Source organism: Falco punctatus (assembly GCF_963210335.1).
Source record: "Falco punctatus genome assembly, chromosome: Z".
NCBI lineage: Eukaryota > Metazoa > Chordata > Aves > Falconiformes > Falconidae > Falco > Falco punctatus.
The window spans coordinates 83,988,380-84,005,634 of NC_137586.1; the positions used below are offsets into that span (position 1 = coordinate 83,988,380).

The 17,255-nt window shown below is 38.5% G+C and overlaps 1 protein-coding gene across 5 annotated transcripts in view; it reads left to right on the top strand.

Moving 5' to 3' along the window:
* The window catches only part of SSBP2 (single stranded DNA binding protein 2), a 177,957-nt gene that overhangs the window by 138,864 nt on the left and 21,838 nt on the right, over window positions 1-17,255 (top strand). For 3 of the 5 annotated variants that reach the window (XM_080372561.1, XM_080372563.1, XM_080372565.1), the window contains 5 exons: window positions 3,093-3,159; window positions 3,351-3,421; window positions 7,028-7,119; window positions 13,075-13,123; window positions 15,062-15,097. In XM_080372561.1, the coding sequence (XP_080228687.1) occupies window positions 3,093-3,159; window positions 3,351-3,421; window positions 7,028-7,119; window positions 13,075-13,123; window positions 15,062-15,097 (315 nt within the window). The remainder of the gene's footprint in view (window positions 1-3,092; window positions 3,160-3,350; window positions 3,422-7,027; window positions 7,120-13,074; window positions 13,124-15,061; window positions 15,098-17,255) is intronic. The other 2 variants (XM_080372562.1, XM_080372564.1) reach the window with 1 other exon arrangement.

The following is a 17,255-nucleotide window of genomic DNA, read 5'->3' on the forward strand; positions in this document are numbered from 1 at the left end:
CTGCATCGAGCCCGTTTGCAGAGGGAAGAGTCTGCAGAGCTGCCTTGCGTGGTGCTGCATTGCTTTGAGATGAAGGCAGAATGTCCCCATAACTGTTACACCCTCTGAAGTTTCCTAGCCACATCAAGCAGTTAACTCTGAGAGTGTTTTTAGCTAATTCTATGTAAAATGCATCACTCACTCCTATTCTTGGTTGGATATATGAAGTATGTTTATTTAATAGTAAATAGGGAGATTATTTGTGAGAAATGGATACCATGAAGTGCTCTATGGCTGTTACAGACACTCTGAGGACTTTACAAAAGCATCGAATCCCCAGTTTTCTCTCATCCCCATCAAAGGATTTGCATGCCAGCCTAACAGGAATGAGTAATGAGCTGGTGTTCGTCAGCAGAGACCTTTACTGGCCCATCTGTGAAAAGATGGTTCTGGAAGCAGATAGCATTTGTATTTAAAGTTCTCCGTAGTGCAGATCGAGGAGAAGAAAGTGGTTGTCAGCAGATGAAAAGTTAAAGATAAGCAGACAGAAAAATATCAGTGGAGCACTGAAAGAAAAACTGGGCCGTTTACAATATTGGGAAAGGTTGATAGGATAGATGAAATGGGGTTTTTTGGTCTATTTTGTATCTGTATAACATAATGTCAACAAATTCATCTTCAGCTCTGGCACAATGTTGCCAGAAGGTTTGAAGATTAGATTTTAGTGATCTGGATATATTGGGTGGAAGGGCTTCTTCAGATATTCCTCTACATCAAGCACGGTGATGTTTGGGAGCAGGTTAAGTTACCTGTACCATAGCTACTTCCTCACAAGGGAAATGGGTGACTTAATTAACCTTGCCGAAGTGATCGTCAAGGGACAACATAAGAGAGCAATGTCATTAGCCCTTCAGTTAAATACTTGCTACAGACGTACTGTAACTCAGTACAGAGTATCTTCCTGATGTTTGCACCTTTCAGTGGTATCTTAGCCAAGGACGCAGCACTGTTGGCGTTTCACATATTGCTTTGTTTCCGTTTCTGTGTTTCTGAACACTGTAAATACTGGCAGGTATAAAATGGATGTGATGAGTGCTGCGGAAGCATTGCCAACCTGCAGGTTTAGTTATGGAAGCATTTTTTTTGTTACATTGCGATATTTTCATTCAGAGCTGTAACATAATCACATAATCTCGTGAATTAGAGCTCTTGCAATTCATTTACTTCACGCCTCATTCATAAATTCCTGTTCTTAAGAATACTGCCATTACTTAAGTTACAGAATAAGTGGTCAGTGTGTGGAAGCAATAAGCTATTGTAGTGCAGCTTTAAGGCTGAAATTTTCATTAGAAGTCAGTAAAAAAACAGAGTTAAAATTCCCACTGCAACTGTTGGCTCTGTTTCTTAATGTCTTGCGGTGGGGGTTTGTTTCTTAGGCAGGGAAGGGTAACGCAGGGCGTGCATGCGCAGCACAGTCCGCGTAAGGGTTACTTACACAGTCACTTAACTGCTGTGTAGGCATAGCTGAGCTACACCTGGGCTTTGTAGCGAGGAAAGTTAGTACCTACTAAGGGCCACATGAGTCCCCCTAGGCTGCCTCCAGCACTTGATCATGTCCTGTGAGGTCGAGCCCTGTGAGGGTATTTGATGTTGGCAACGCACGGTGCTGTGCATGTGCACGGGCCTTTCTGGAGAAGTGCTATAGTATGTTACAAAGGAGCCGCAGTTTCTTACGTACTGGTCCGCAGAGTAATGACTGCATCAGTGAAGTCTTCGGCTACATGTGCTCGCAGCAGCAAATGCCTCTGTGTCATTGCGTGTCACCTGCCATTGCTGGTAGTTCCTGCTTTGCTTTTATTTGAGTCTTCTCCACGCATTTCACGTATGGTTCTTGTGTATCGTCCAGACCTCAGGCCACTGAAGTACATGTAAAACTCTGATTCAAATGACACTGTCTCAGATTATTTGTTTATTCCGTTGCTCTTGCAGTGCAACACCTTTTGAACTGTATTACCTTTGAGGTAACAACGTGCATGTTAATCATTAATTTCCTACCTCTTGCGGAAACAAACCGTATGATACTTGCAGATGGGTTGCCCTTTGTATGTATCCAAGACTGCTAGAGTATTTCCAGGTCACGAATATCTTATCCATTCCCACAGTAAGCAATAGCTGTATTGCCTGAGTAGATCTCTTTCATAACAACAGATTTACACATTCTGGATGTGTTTTCATTCTGGAAATGTGGTGGTGTTTTGAAGTGCTAAACAGCACCTAGTGGATCAGCTACAAAGGTCCATTCATAAAAACATTTTTCTAGTTGGCTGAACTATAGGTAGAAGACTATAGAAGTTAGCCTTAAACCTCATTCACTTACTATAAACCCAAAGGGCATGTTAATGGGGGGGACATAGAAACAAGGTGTTTGATTTGGACCTAGGGTAAAATAACAACACAATATAGTTTTGTGCTTGAAGGCAAGATTTAGTTAGGAGCAAGTTTTCTGACTCTTGTTATCTCCCATAGATGAACAATAAGCTTATCTTGGCATTGATGCCCTTCAAGAGTAAGGCAGAGGGGAAGATAAAATGTCCCCCACATCACAGCCCTAATTAACCATACTCTGTGAATGCTGTGTGGTTGGCTCAGTTACAGCTCACTCTCAGAGAGTATCGGTGTCTGCGTCCTGACCTCTGCAAGGAAATGTTAAAATAATGGTTAAAAGGGAAAACTATAGCAATACAAGCTGGGGATAAATTGCCACATACCCAAGAAAAAGGTGGTGTTTGAAGGTTAAATAATAGGTAAGCTAAAGTGAAAAAAGTACTGGGGGGTGGAAAAGCAAATTAGGCAATTACATTTTGGAGATTATTTATACATAATTCCACAGAAGTCCAAGACTTTGTCCATGCAAATCCATAGTTAGGATTGTAGGATATGCAAGACTTTAGTTTAGTTAGGCACTTAGGACATTTAGTTAGGGCATTTATGAAACACTTCCACATTACTCTTGACTCAGAATAAACATCTGGAAAATAAAAAATCTGCATTATGTCTTTAACATAAATTTCAAAGCATTATATGCTTTTGACATGTGACTTCTATTCCTGCAGGCACTTGGAGGTGTCCCAGGAAGCCAGCCATTATTGCCTAGCGGGATGGACCCAACACGGCAGCAAGGTGAATGAAATAACTTTTTGGACCATTCAAAAGTACTGTCTTCTCAAACCTGCATCTTTCTTCCTCTGTTTCAAAGCTTCCTGCAGCTTTTCAAGCTTTTTGCTAATTAAAAGGAAATGATTTGTTAAAGATGTTCTAGAAGGTGCTTGTGTGCTGCATGGTTTTTATAAGTTACATGATTTTATTTGCAGGGCATCCAAACATGGGTGGGCCAATGCAGAGAATGACTCCTCCGAGAGGAATGGTTCCATTAGGACCGCAGGTACCTTCCACAGATCGATACCCATTTTTACTGATGGGCCTATACTTACACTGTCTTGCTCTGGCTTTCCATCGCTTGAAGATGGCCAGGACTTGTTCTTCTAATCCCATCTGAAAATAAACTTCCTGTTATACAAAAATTAATTCAAAGTTGCAGCTGTACAGAGTTTAAAATGAAAAAAACCGGTCATTTCAATTAAGATTTGAAATTAAAAGAAGAATCCCTTAACTTGCTTGTTTCAGAAAAGTTTTTTGGTCCTGCAGCCACTTTATGCTGTAACCAAAGTGTGACATTTGTAAGGGAGACCAAGGATCGAGTAGGTGTTTCCTCATCCTCCCAGCCTAATTGATGATGCTGTTAGGGAGGAAAGGATCAGTAGTTCTAACTTAGGCAAACTCTTTCTACCAACAAAGTTCCGTAAAGTTTTTCTTTCATCTGATATTGATATAGATTTTTGGTGTACGCTAGAGATATTTTAGCGTAAAGTGAGAAGTTCGTGCTGCCATCTCTCCCCCTTGTCAATCGCAAGCATCTCTCCAGCTCCATTGTTGAGGAGTGAAGCGACCTTGGGTTGCAAGAATCAGCCTTTTCCATGGTGCTGACTTGGTCGTAATTGTTCATAGGCTCTTTCTTCAAAAATGTGAAAGTACGAGTGGATATTTGTCACTACATTTCAGCAGCAAACTAAGGTAGAAAACAAATGAATTCTGATGCATACCTGAAATATGAATCCAAAAGATTATTCTGTATTTTGTCAGTTCTCTAAGTGAGAGAAAATTTAGGCGGTGGTGTTTCATACTGGTTTTGCCAGTATTTTGTTTTACAGTGTGCTTGTTGTGCCCACACTTTGCATTTTTACTTCCCCATTTCAGATAATCTCTCTAGTGACTTCTTTGTTCCTTGGACTAGCAACTGAATTTTAAATGATTAAACAGCTTTGCCTTTCAAAGCTGTTCATAGCTGTCTTCACAATTTTGGGTCTTCTTGGTAGAAACCAGTTGTGCAGTTCTACACAACATCTGCTGTGTGACCAACAAACCATTATTAAATATTTTTGTTATTTTTCCTGTAGCACTGAAGTGTATTTACCACCTGCCTGTTGGAGGTAGAAAGAGAAGCTCTGCAATGCTGCTGTGTGAGGCTGAGCTGATATTTTATGCAGCACCATTAGTCACAGAGCAGGCAAATCTCATGCCACTTTTTGTAAGGATAATTTTTTTCCATTTTTGCTGTCTCTTAAAATCCAGTGTTTTTGTAAGATTCTTCTCGCTTGTACTGAACCTCCTTTTAAAATGGGGGGAAATGTTGCTTATCTACACAAAATTTAAGTTCGCAAATCAATCTTTTCTATAAATGGATCGTCATCTATCTTTGTATCTGGCATTTAGGATCCTCTCAGAACGCAGTTGTAAAAGCAAATTTGATGAATCTTTCACACCTACTTTTAATGCCCTCTTGCTACAGTGCTGTAAAGTTGACTTAGGTGTGCCTGTAGTGGGAGGCTCTGCTGCCTTCCTGCACAGGCAGTTGACTTGGCAGAACGCTTAACGTGCTGATACAGAAGTGCTTACATCCAGTATAGCAAGTATAGCATGCATATGCTTGAAAACTTAGGGAAGATTTACCTCCGGTTTGTATTTTATGATTCTAGACTGTTTCAAACTGAATAGCACGAAGCAAAAAGCAGTGGGTAGTTGTAAATACTTGAATCTCTGAAAAGCTCCAAAGAATTGATTTCAGGCTTTTTTCCAAGGCATAGCTGAGCTAGGTGAACGGGGTACTACCTCCAGCCTGCGGCCGCTGCTTCCCCCTGCCCTTCCTATCTGCGGGCAGGCCTCCCACACGCTCCCGCGGGCCTTCTGGTCAAGAAGAATTGAGTCATCTCAAATACTTCAGGAAAAAAAAAAAAGCTCTTGTCTAATACGGCTCATTTTGGCCACCTGATACTAGGGAGCACTTTACTGGACAGCTGCACTGTGAGATGAGCAGTGGCAGTGGTGGCTGTGACTAAAGGGCCGTAAGGAACGCGTTGGGGCACTAACTTCTGCAGGGAGCCTAGCTGCAGCTGAAGGAACATGTCTATTGCTTGTCTTAATGAAAGTACTTTTATTTTAGGATGAAGGAGTAGATTTGATTAGAATTGGCAGTAATTAGAGGTAGAAGTATGTTTGATTAGGATTCTTCCGGTCCTGCAGGTTTCCACAGAGATCTTTAACCCCGTCCCACACGAATGATTCCTGAATTAAAATAAAGAGGGGAGATACCAGGCAGACTGAATAGGGAGAATGACTCGGTCCTTCGCATCAAAATGGGAAAATGAAATAAAATGGATGCGGAACTGCTGTCTTATCGCAGTCAGACTGTGTTCCAGTAGTGCCAGTAGTGCCAGCTGGGGATGTTACTGTGCCAGCCTGCTCTAACCACCCACCAGTTACTGCCCTGCAGCTCTGACAGAGGAGCTCCTCAGGCAAAATCATCTGGGATAACCTAGGTTAAACGGGCGGTGTGAGTTAATCTGCCTGACTTCCACCCGAGCACGCGCACCAGTTGGTCTGCCGGCTGCACAGGAAAAGGCAGGAATGAGCAGTGGTAGATGGGCGGCAGCTGTGCATAATAGTGTCTTCAGATGGCACTGCTGGGTCTGGAAGAGGACAAGTTTGCAACCTCTGGCTCTGTTCTTGCAAACCAGATACGGATGGGACACTTTCAGGATTGTTAACGACGAAGAAAATTTTAAGTCCGGGCACAGAACTTCCCTTCCTAATTATATAGATCAGTTCTAGATCAGCTCTAGATAACGGATACTTGGTATCAGTCAAAGAGGAAGAGCACCCCACACACGCTTTGAATATCACTGTTGGATTTCTCCCACTGGTGACTTATTGTAACTCAGGCCAATACAGAGAACACCCATGTGCCCAAATCATATAGTTTATGCGGTTTTTAGTATTCTGTACATGAAGTAGTGTGTTTATTATTGGAAAATAGGCTGCAACAATGACCTAGGTTTTTTTTTTTTTAGTAAATAGTTTCTTGGTCCCCTTCTCCTTGCAATACGCACAGCTCTTCATTTTAAAGAATTCACTGTTATCCATACTTTTGAAATATCAGAAAAATATAGTGGGGTTAACACAGAATAGGGAGTGCATTATGATGTGAGAGAGAATGTTCTTGTATTCCTGTGAATAAGAAGAGGTATAATTTATTTTTTCACACAAATAAATACAATTAAACTTTTGTCATAGTGTCAGAGCATAAATTCAGATTTTGTAGGCATTGGGCAATTCATTTGTTGGCACCACTATGACATTCATTATCTTATTAAATATTTTTTCATATTAGTTACCATAGACTTATTAGAATTGACTGATTCGAAATGTAATAGTTGTGCAGTATGTTATAAAAGTGATATATGTCTATGTCTATCTATTGTTGTAATTCTTTCTTCTTGGGGTTAACGTTATTACTATTTTAAGTCAACAGTGGAAACACCTGAAAGAATGAATTACATTGGCCTGTCCAGTCAGCAGTTACGTAGGGATATCATTAACCTGCTGTCCTTTCTTTCCCCCTCCTCTTTGGTTTTGTTTTTTTGTTTTGTGGTAGTCTGACCCTTGGTTATCATTGCAGAACTATGGAGGTGCAATGAGACCCCCACTGAATGCTTTAGGTGGCCCCGGGATGCCTGGAATGAACATGTAAGCACAACAATAAAATCTTATAATATTTAGAAAAATCATTATTTCGTTGTAGAAGTAACATTTGGGATACATAAGACAAGGAGAACATGCTTTGATGAGTAACATGCTTTGATGACTAATAACTGCAGTTTAAGAAAGTGAACCCACAGCACTCTCCTCCTGTACAAATACTTTCTTTCACAGGTCAAAGTTCAAGTACGGGGAATATTTTGTCGGTACAGTCACCAACATATCCTTGTATACATTTTTTTAAAAAATGACATTATTTACATTTGTGTTTTTACTTTATTGCTTAAATATTTTGTAGAGAGTGGTACAAGTATCATTCTTTTCTGCAAAATAAAACCAGTGTGTAGAACTATTTATAAAAAAAGACGTAATTCAAAGAAGAAGAGTCGATGATTCTCTTTCCGTTGCTGTTTTTATTTCCATAACTACATTTATTCCCACTCCAGACAGATAGAAGAACATTACAGATAGGAGTGTAAGGTTTTCAGTGTTTCTATGTATTTCTGGGACTGGATCATTATTTGGTAAAACCTTGTGTAGACTGAGTTCAGTTAAGCTATACTGATTTATTCCAGGCATGGATTTAGTCATGGGAGTGTATTATGCCTTTCGTACCTGTCAAAGGAAAACCTTTTATAAGTGTGTAGAAAAATTTCGGATGTAAATTTAGTCTATCTAATGTAGGTTAGATTTAAGTTGAGGATTTTAGTATAGCAAGTAGCCAAACATGAGCAGTCTTCTGCAGTTTAGGTCAATCTTTCACTTGCTTGGAGTCGCTTACATGATCAGGTAAGCCTGGAAAAAAAGTAAGGTACTCCTTGTATTAGATTTCACTCTTAGGAGATGCGCAGATTTTAAGGGGCTGCTATACTAACCTTTAGCATATCACAGACCAGAGATTACCAAGTCATTCTTGTATCACGGCCCTACCTGTACTGAAGTTAGTACATTTTTTCATAACCAGCATCTTGCAAACTCTGGGACGGTCACAGCGGTCACAGAAGAAAGCATGGCAGCCCAGCTATCAAGACACTAGAATGATTTTACAACCTAAAGAAGAGAACACGTGCTTTTCGTACTCCTTTTACACCTTTGTCTTTCAGGACTGAGCTTTCATCAGATTGAGACAGATAACAGATTGAAAATTTTTATATGCTTGTTTTCATTATATCATAGATACCTGGTTTTACTCTTATTTTTGTAGGTAACATAAATGAGAGATGATAATTTTCATTTCAAGTAAAGAGTTACCAACCTGAAAAAGTAAAAGAGGCACTGAGATAGATAATACCATTTAACAAAAACAACTAATCCACCATATCCTTAATTTCTTCAGATTTCCAGCCATACCTTGAATTCTTGTAGCAAATAAAATAAAATAAAATCTAAAGTTGGGTGTTAACACTATCATAGACATCATATATTGGACTCAAGACAATTCTAGGAACCTTCCCAAGGGTAGGAATTTCTTCTTTTAAATAAATTTGATGTAGGAAAAATATTTAGATATTTGAAAATCAATGACAGTATAATATAAGCACTGCAATGTTTGTCCTCAGGAGGAGATTAAAATATAAGGAAAGAAAATTAACTTTCTAAAATAAAATTATGTAGAAGTGAAATTCAGGATAGATAAGGTGTTTGGAGGCTACTTATCCACATAAATGAAAGTTTAAGTAGGAAAAATAAGAAAACAGGTACCTGGATGACTAAAAGCATTTCTGGTCTGCCAGAAAGAGAGGATGTGGGTTGAAATACTAACATTTCCATATTTCAGCATTTAATAAGCACATTTCATCTTGTGTTGAGCCAGTAAACCTACATAGATCATGTTCTTTTAATTCAGTGATGCAAAAAGTACGTTTGCCTTTGAACTGGTATGTCGTCTTGAAGGGGACACCATGAACTGGAGCCCTTCGCTTGGGAAATTAATGAACTTCGATACAGTATATGATCTTCTGAAAACAAGATGTGAAGCAGTAATTATGAAGTAGGTAGCCGTAGCTGTCGCCATGTCTCACCAGGCATGTACTGCACTCCTGCACATTTCTTACAAACTCTGCTCCAGTTTGGCTGAAAGTGGGGACAGAATACTCTTTCTTGGTTTTAAACCAGACTTTGTACTGTCCTGTTGCTTATTACAATGCACTTTAAAGGCATAAGGGAGTCCAAAGTGCTAGTACTGGAATATTATGCTATATATAGCATATCCTGCCCCGACCGGTGTTACGTGCCGAATCGCAGACCATTGGAGGGAGCTCCATTATTGCATGCCTGTCTAAATATTTTTTTTTTTTTTGCTACTCTTGAAGTTGTCCTTACACAGAAACCTTAGTGAAGACTCGTCTCACCAGTTACAGCATTTAGGTCAGTCTGAGTGCATCCAAGGATAACTGGCAGGCAGTGGCAACAGGTGGACCCAACTAAATGCTTTCTTCGTATTATCTCTTACAATTTATCTAATGCAGTTCTAAGAAATAACAATGTAAGTCGTTTAGTGTACTTACATTTCTAGGAAACAGGATAACTATACATAAGGCTGTTGGCTCATAGTAATGTACAGTTGTCTTTACATCGCCGTATCTTTTTCTTACATGAAAATTTTTCAGTGTTCAAAGCTTTTGGATTTTTGGCAATGTGAAAATACAAAAATATGTACTCTGCAAAAAAACAGTTGCCATTTAAAATCCAGCTCTTTCTGCTCAGAAAACACAAAGGGAAGCTCTTTTGGTTAAGAGCAGGATATCTGCCAAATAGAATTTTACATTTTTCTGGATGAAAAAGTGTTCTTTATTGTCAAAAATGGCAGCAGTCAGCTTGAGAGCTCATAGACGGTATTTCAGTCCAGGAGCATATACTCCACAAATGTAGTACTGCTAAATAATTGCTTGCTCAATCATGAACTAACCCCTGTTAGATTACTGTTTGAAGCAGCTGATACATAGCCTATGTTCTTCTACAAAACAACTTTATTTTAGCTGTAAGGTTTTAAGTTGAAACTCAGTGTAGCTGTTTTTAGGAAGACTTTATTTCTCTGTGGGGAAAATGCCCTCTTTGGAACAAAATGGCAAATTTCAGGGGGCAGTGTAAGGTTTCACTGGCACTTCTTAATGGCCCATGTGACCTGCAGTGCTCGGTCAAGCACTAAGAATAAGTACCTCAGTCACGCCTGAAAAGAAAAATAATGTGAGTTTTTAACTTCAATTCACAAACTCACATCTAGATGTTTTAATTTCCCGATTGAATATATCTGCCCCTTGGGAAACTGAAATTTCAAACTTTGTTTTTTCAAGTACTAGGATCAATGCTATAAGGCGAGCTTTAAGGATCAAATGCAGCTGTAATTATTCATACCAATAGATATGTCACAAATCACTCTTATTTTGGAATCAGTATGTTCATAATGACGTTTTATGACTCTGTTGATGCTTCCAAAATAAACATTTAATAAAGTGCAGAAAAACTGCTTGCATTGCATTGAAAAAAAATGCAGGTAGCTTTTTTTTCTAATGTCTGTTTTATAAGCCAGTAACATTCGGCTCCACAAAAACCATATGGCTTTCCAGCAGAATCTGCTACAGTGTTTTCTGAGTCTATACTTAGAGCTGTCCATGGTTTCCAGTAAATCTGCAAATTCCAACAGCTTTTTAGATGAAAGGTGAGTTTCCCAGTCTCCTGATAAGGCTTGTCTGAATTTCCATGTTGCTGTACCTTAACTCAGTCACGTATCTGAGTCAGCTTTTTGTATACCTCTGTAGTTCAGAATTACCTATAGTGTGGTCACAGCTGTTTTCCATTTGATGCTTTCTGCTAGCAGTATATGTGTTACTGGAAGTCACACAAACAAGTGCAGGATTTTTGGTGAAAACAGACTTCCAGTGTTGTTACAGATATTCTTGATGTCTCTGAAAAAGCAGATCCATTAAACCAAATATGATACTTAGGAAAAAGAACAACTTTTTAAAGGGGAAGGGGAGGGCAAGAACACCTTATATTTGACTTCGTAATCGTTGGCAGAGGAGAAATTGCTGAATATTTGATGTGAGGAGCGTGAGTACGCTGTGTCCCTTTGCTTGCTTTGCCTCCCCTCCTCCCGGTGAAGAAAACAGAAAAGACCCTCACTTACATTCCTGTTTTCCAACCTTCCAAAAATAATGTCATTGGAAATAAAATCAATTTTCACTTGCTATGTTTCAGTCAGTTGTTTGAGCTAATTTCTTTATAGTTTCATCAAAAATGTAATAAAAAATAAGACTAAATGTTAAATCCCAATATACCTACTTCGTAGTTTTTAGTTTTGCAAGACTTTGAAATAGAAAACTTCCTGAACTCATTAATAAAGCCTGCTTTCTTCTCTGTATTTAAATCACTCTCCATGTCTGGTATGCTGTGGTGGGTAATGTTGCTTTTCTAAAGTTAATGAGGCCAAAATGCCATTTTATATGCAGAAGTTTTGTCATCCACTGGGCCTCTCAGTTGTCAGGGCCTTCAAAAAGTGATTTTGTCTTATTTGTAAAAAAACAGGAGTTCTTAATGCTCCCAGGAATAATTACGGTTATTGAGATGTTGTGACTGTAAACATGAAGATTCTACCTCCCATATGGCTTGGTTCCCTCAGGACTGTTAAAAGATGCAGCCTAACCACCAAACTATTTTTCTGAGCTCAACTAAGAGTGAGAATCTTAAAATAACAGCAAGAGTTGTGAGAAGAATATGCTTTCCTTTTCACCTTTCCCAATTCCCTTCTGCTTTTAGTACCCCTCTGATGCTGTGTTGGAGGTGCCTCTATCAAACAGGTCTTCTCCCTGTGAGATGTTCCTGTCCCTCCTGTTGGGGAGCTGCCACTTAGTCATGCACACACCATTTGGGCCAAGTGTAATGAGAATGTCTGAAAAGTTTGAAATTTCCATTTTGCCTGCTGTATGATAAATTTCATGTTTCTGGGTCTTCTGTGGAGATAATGTAGTCAAGTAGAAAACTTCTTAGATGCATGTCTAAACATATGTTGAAACTTTGTGTATAAAATGTCATGTTTTCAATTTTTAATATGTTATTATTTTTAGTATTAATATTTTCAGTATTAACAGGTTATAGCAACATATTATAAGGTACTAGCATCACTTCCACTAATGAAACCTTACTGTACTTGCAGTATTCTAGATCCAATAAATGCATGCATCCTCAGTTCTCCAGGAAGGAATTTTGGGTTTATGACTGAAATTACACTTCTATTGCAGTACCTTTCTGCCTTTGTCTGTACTGTAAGCAGACTTTTGTGGATTGTGTGCTAATTACTCCAAATATTTTAACAAAGGTTAGCAGAGTACAAGGAAAAACAGTCTCCATGAGAACTTAAATAATTTGGAAACTTACTTTTCACTCTTTGCAAAACTTCTGTGCCGTATTAAAATGTTGCATCTATGTAACGCAGAGGTGAATTCTGTGTGAACAGAAGGAAAGCACTTCAAGAGACCCAAATTTACAATGTCTTTCAAATTGTTCCGTTGGGAATACAAAAGGGGAATATCTGGCACTTCCTAAATTTGTACATGCTTGGGACCGGTGCAAAACAGTGCCATCTCCGCTGCAGCCTCTGGGGAAGGGCTCCTTATGGTGCCATTCTGGCAGGTCCTGTCCTGAAGGGTACAGTGCTACCAGAATGAGTCAGGAACTGAAGTGCCTTAAATGTGAGTGGCGGGGTTGTAATAAGAAAAAAAAAATCTTCAATCATCTCATAAACTGAATAAATTATAATGGTAGTGCAATGATGATAATTTTGCTATAGCACTGTAACTTGATGCAGTTATGGTTTATAAATACACTTTAATTTGTAAAAAGCCATCTCCTTCCTTACTCTGGAAACAGAATATTTTGATATGTTCTGTGAGAGCTGGTCAGAAGATGCGAATTGTTCCGTGTCTCATCTTTCATCTTCTGTTACAGGGGTCCTGGGGGTGGTAGACCTTGGCCAAACCCCACCAATGCCAATTCTGTAAGTAGTTATTTTAAAATATATCAGACATTATCTTATATTTAGGGAAACATTTTCATCAATATTACAGGACAAAAAATTCCACTTCATTCAACAAATACAATACTGCATGCTTTATATTTTTTCCTGTAACCCTGACGCGGCGCTTGTACAAGTGCAGAGCACATCTGAAGAGAGAGCTCATTGACCTGTGAATATCCAGCTCTGTTCATAATCACACAACACCTCTGCATCTTTACATCAGTTACAACACTTCCGTAACACAAAGGTTACGCTGGGATATATTTAAAAGACATTCAGCTTCCATCCTGCAAGTAGGATGAGTTGGGTCGATGCTGTCTGGCCAGCAAGCTCTACAGAATTCGCAGCCTGCTAAGTTGCAGCTCAACGTGTACTCACCTATTTTATATAACAGAAGCACATCTTCCACTCTTAACTAGAGAATATGGAATCAGAGAGTAGTTGCTTGCAAAGCATCAGATGTTTTTATATACTTTCTGTAAAAAGCAGTGCACTCTACTGAATTTCTTTGCAACAACTGCAAAATGAGGTAGTGTAGTAGCAGCTTGAAGGAAGAGGAGGTCAGTGAGGCATCCCATGTAAACAACAGCATCTGGTAAACAGACACAAAGGTAAAGTTTTCATTTTCATTCAGTGATTGTACATCATTGATACAAAAATGTGTCCCTTTTTAGTGCTGGCGGTTGGTTAAGATGGGTCTGGCTTAACAGATTAGCCTCGTTCTTTCTGTTGCTATCAATTTTTGATTTTTTAATTCTATTGATGACAGTTGGGGGGAAAAACTAGCTGAAAATACTTTCTCAGTTTTCTTTTCAATGTACTCAGCTAAAATGGATGTTAGAGTATTTTTGAACTGATAGTTGAAATAATTTCGTTCTATGAAATTAATTGAGAAACCCAGTAATAGACATATTTGTAAAAATGAGTTGGCTGAGAAGTTGTCTGTAATCATGTAAGATGCTTATGCTACAACATAATTTTGTATTTTGTTGGTACAGTTGCTTAATTCTCTACCCTGTCCTCCTATAATAGCATTGGTCTGTGCTCCTGTAGAGAGAATGATTGGAAAGGCTATCATAAAGAAGAAAACCGGATTATTCACAGGCATCTGGATTTTTCCAGGTGTCTTCTGTAACAAATACCACAATTGAATTTTAAATGAAAACAGAACACTGTCCTTTAAAAAAAAAAAGAGAATAATGCAAAGAAATAAAATTATATCTTTTAGGTTAAAAGATGTAAGAGAGTTGCTTTTCCTTTTATAGGCAAGATTTTAATCAAGGTTATGTATATATAAGAACATACAAATTCAGTCGATGCCTGGGTGATTCTGAAGTCCTACTGACTGAAATGCATGTGCAGCTTAAGTTTATAAACTTTATAAAGCATATTACTTTGGTAATCTTACAGTTTAACCTTTTACTGTAGCCTGCAGTCTTCACAGACCTTACTGTGGCTCTGCAATAAGAATAAGAAGACTCTTGTAGTAGATGCAAGAACTGGATTAGTACTGGACCTTGTAATTTGGTGTCTTAGAAGAGTGATGCTGGCGGTTAAAAAGGCATGCCTCAATTATTATGAAAAAATGGAGAGCAGATATCAGACCTCAGCCTACAGACATTTAAATACGTGAATTATGTTATTCATATTGATTTCATTAGGGGGGTTCCAGGGCACAGTAATCTTAAATGGAAATGTTTTTATTTGAAATATTGGGAATTAAATTTGGTAGTGTCTATATTGTTAGTTTTGGACTTTAACATACTTAAAATGTCAAGAAGAGGGGTTTGTTTTGACAATAATAGCATGTCTTAGGAATAAACAAATAAGTGTTAACCTGTAGCTCTACATAAGTGTATGTATGAATTCCATCTCATTGCAGAAGAAATTACAATTTTGTTTCTGTTGGTATTACAGATACCTTATTCTTCAGCATCTCCTGGGAACTATGTAGTGAGTACACTTGTCTGTGTTTGTGTTTTTTTAAGATTTTTAATATCTTATTAGATGTTAAATTTTATTCAGGCAAAGAAATAGCTGTCCAGATGTTAAGAAGAACCCTGTGTATTGGTTGAGACTGATCATCTGATCAGCACTTAGGGTTTTTTTTTGCCATCTACTGTGCATATGTTGATGCTCATTACTAAAATCATTATCAGTCTGGTCAAAATTGCCCTGAGTGCTGTTTATTTCAGTAAACATTTATATAACCTATGCAATATAATGCCTTCAATAATGAAAGACAAAAAAACCCCCAGCTTTCTTGGGAACACCATGTTGTCTGTGAGTTTCTGAACTTCTTCAGAAAAAAAGTGTTTGAAGAATTTAGACCAAGCTTTTATCTCCCCAAAGATATACAAATAGGTCCTTATAACTGACATTATAAGGGAAGTACTTAGTTTTATAATTAACTTCTGAAGGCTTGAAAATTCTTCTTTTTTTTCTTTATAGTCCATTATGGCTTCATTTCACAGACATTGTCTTAATTTATTATGGATTAGTTGGTATTGTTTTTTCTTGGTCTGTACTTTAGAATGAAATAGTTAAAACTTTGTAGTAGGTCCAGGATTAAGCTCTGATTCAAAAGAATACAAAACGCTAACCCTCTCCCTAGCATTTAACAAATGCACTTTACCTATCAACGAAATGTTTTTTGTTGGAGTATATACTGCTGATTTTTGTCTCTGTCCCAAGAGATTAACTGTATGTTTTTAGAGTCTTTATTGTTGTTGTTACTGTTGTACTTAGGTTATTTGTACTTCTGATGTACTCTGCTAAGGCATGTTGTTTCATCTGTTTCTATCGCATGTTTAGTGCTGGTGTCACAGGGTAGCGAGGGAGAAATATATATGTCTAGAATGTGTCTGTATATATATGTACATGTATATATGTTTATACATATACACACATGTATATGTTGGATGCCAAATTGCTGTGGGTCGGTCAGGTCTCGGTAGATCTCTGTTTTGATATTCCATGTTTTATCACCTGAAGGTTAGGCAACTGCAAGGCGGTGGCTTTAACCGGCACAGAGGCGGAAGCTATTTCAGAATGTGGAAATAGCAGGTTGTTCGCCGTGGGGACAGTACACCAGTATTTTTTCATCTGTTTGTGCTGCCTATGGGTTTCTCTTACTTTTGGTCTTTGTAAGAGGGATGTTGCTGCAGAGCTAGAGCTGAAGGATGGATTACAGGATGAGTTTGTTTTGTTTAGACAAAAGCAGTTTCTTTGGTCCTTTATTTAGACAATTATCTGTGAAAAAGTTTATGATTCTCAGAAGTGTCCATAACTGTAGGACTCATTTTGCCACACGTTTAGTGGAAACATTCCAAATCTGCTGATCTCCAAACCAGTTCTTTCAATGCAGAACTTCATAGATTTCCCTATGTTGGGAAGAGGCTATGTTGGTTTTGCCCTAGACATTAGTGATCAGTTATTCTTGCAGATTTTTAAGATGTTTTTTGAATATTTGGCTTCATATTCTTGTCTTTTAAAAGTATGAAATCCTAAGAAACTAGAAAAGGAGATACTATAAAAAAATTATTCAAAAGAAGCAAACCTAAGTAAAATACACATTGTAGTAGTGGACTGTTTTGGTGTACTTGCATCAAAGGTGAGCTAGGGTAAACGGCTTGGACAAAGAGGGTATTGCCATATTTCAGTGTATAGATAGGAGAAAGAGTAAAGAGGTGATTTAACCTCTTTCAGTGGCAATGATGAAACTGATGCTGGAATGGTCCATCTAGCTGGCAACGTTGAAGGGAAATCAAGAGATGTGCAAGAGATGCAAGAATGAAATAGACAAAAGATTGAGTTATTGGAGAAGATGCCTGAGCCTCTGATCAGATGTGCTCTGTGAACGGCAGCGGCGCTAGTTGGAAGAGTTGCTGCCCGATTCCTTGTCCTCACTCTTCTGCTGAAGGTTACCATTCCTTCAGGTCTGCCTCCAGAGTTCTTTGGATGAGTTACCCTCTTCGTCCAAAACAACTGAGGTTGACTGAAGCATTTAGAGAACCAGGTCCTTGCTGAAGCACTTCAGTTGACCCAAGATCAGTGGGGGGACACTTGCAGAGGGAGCTGCAAGCTGAGCTTGGCTGAGGCAGCCGCTGGC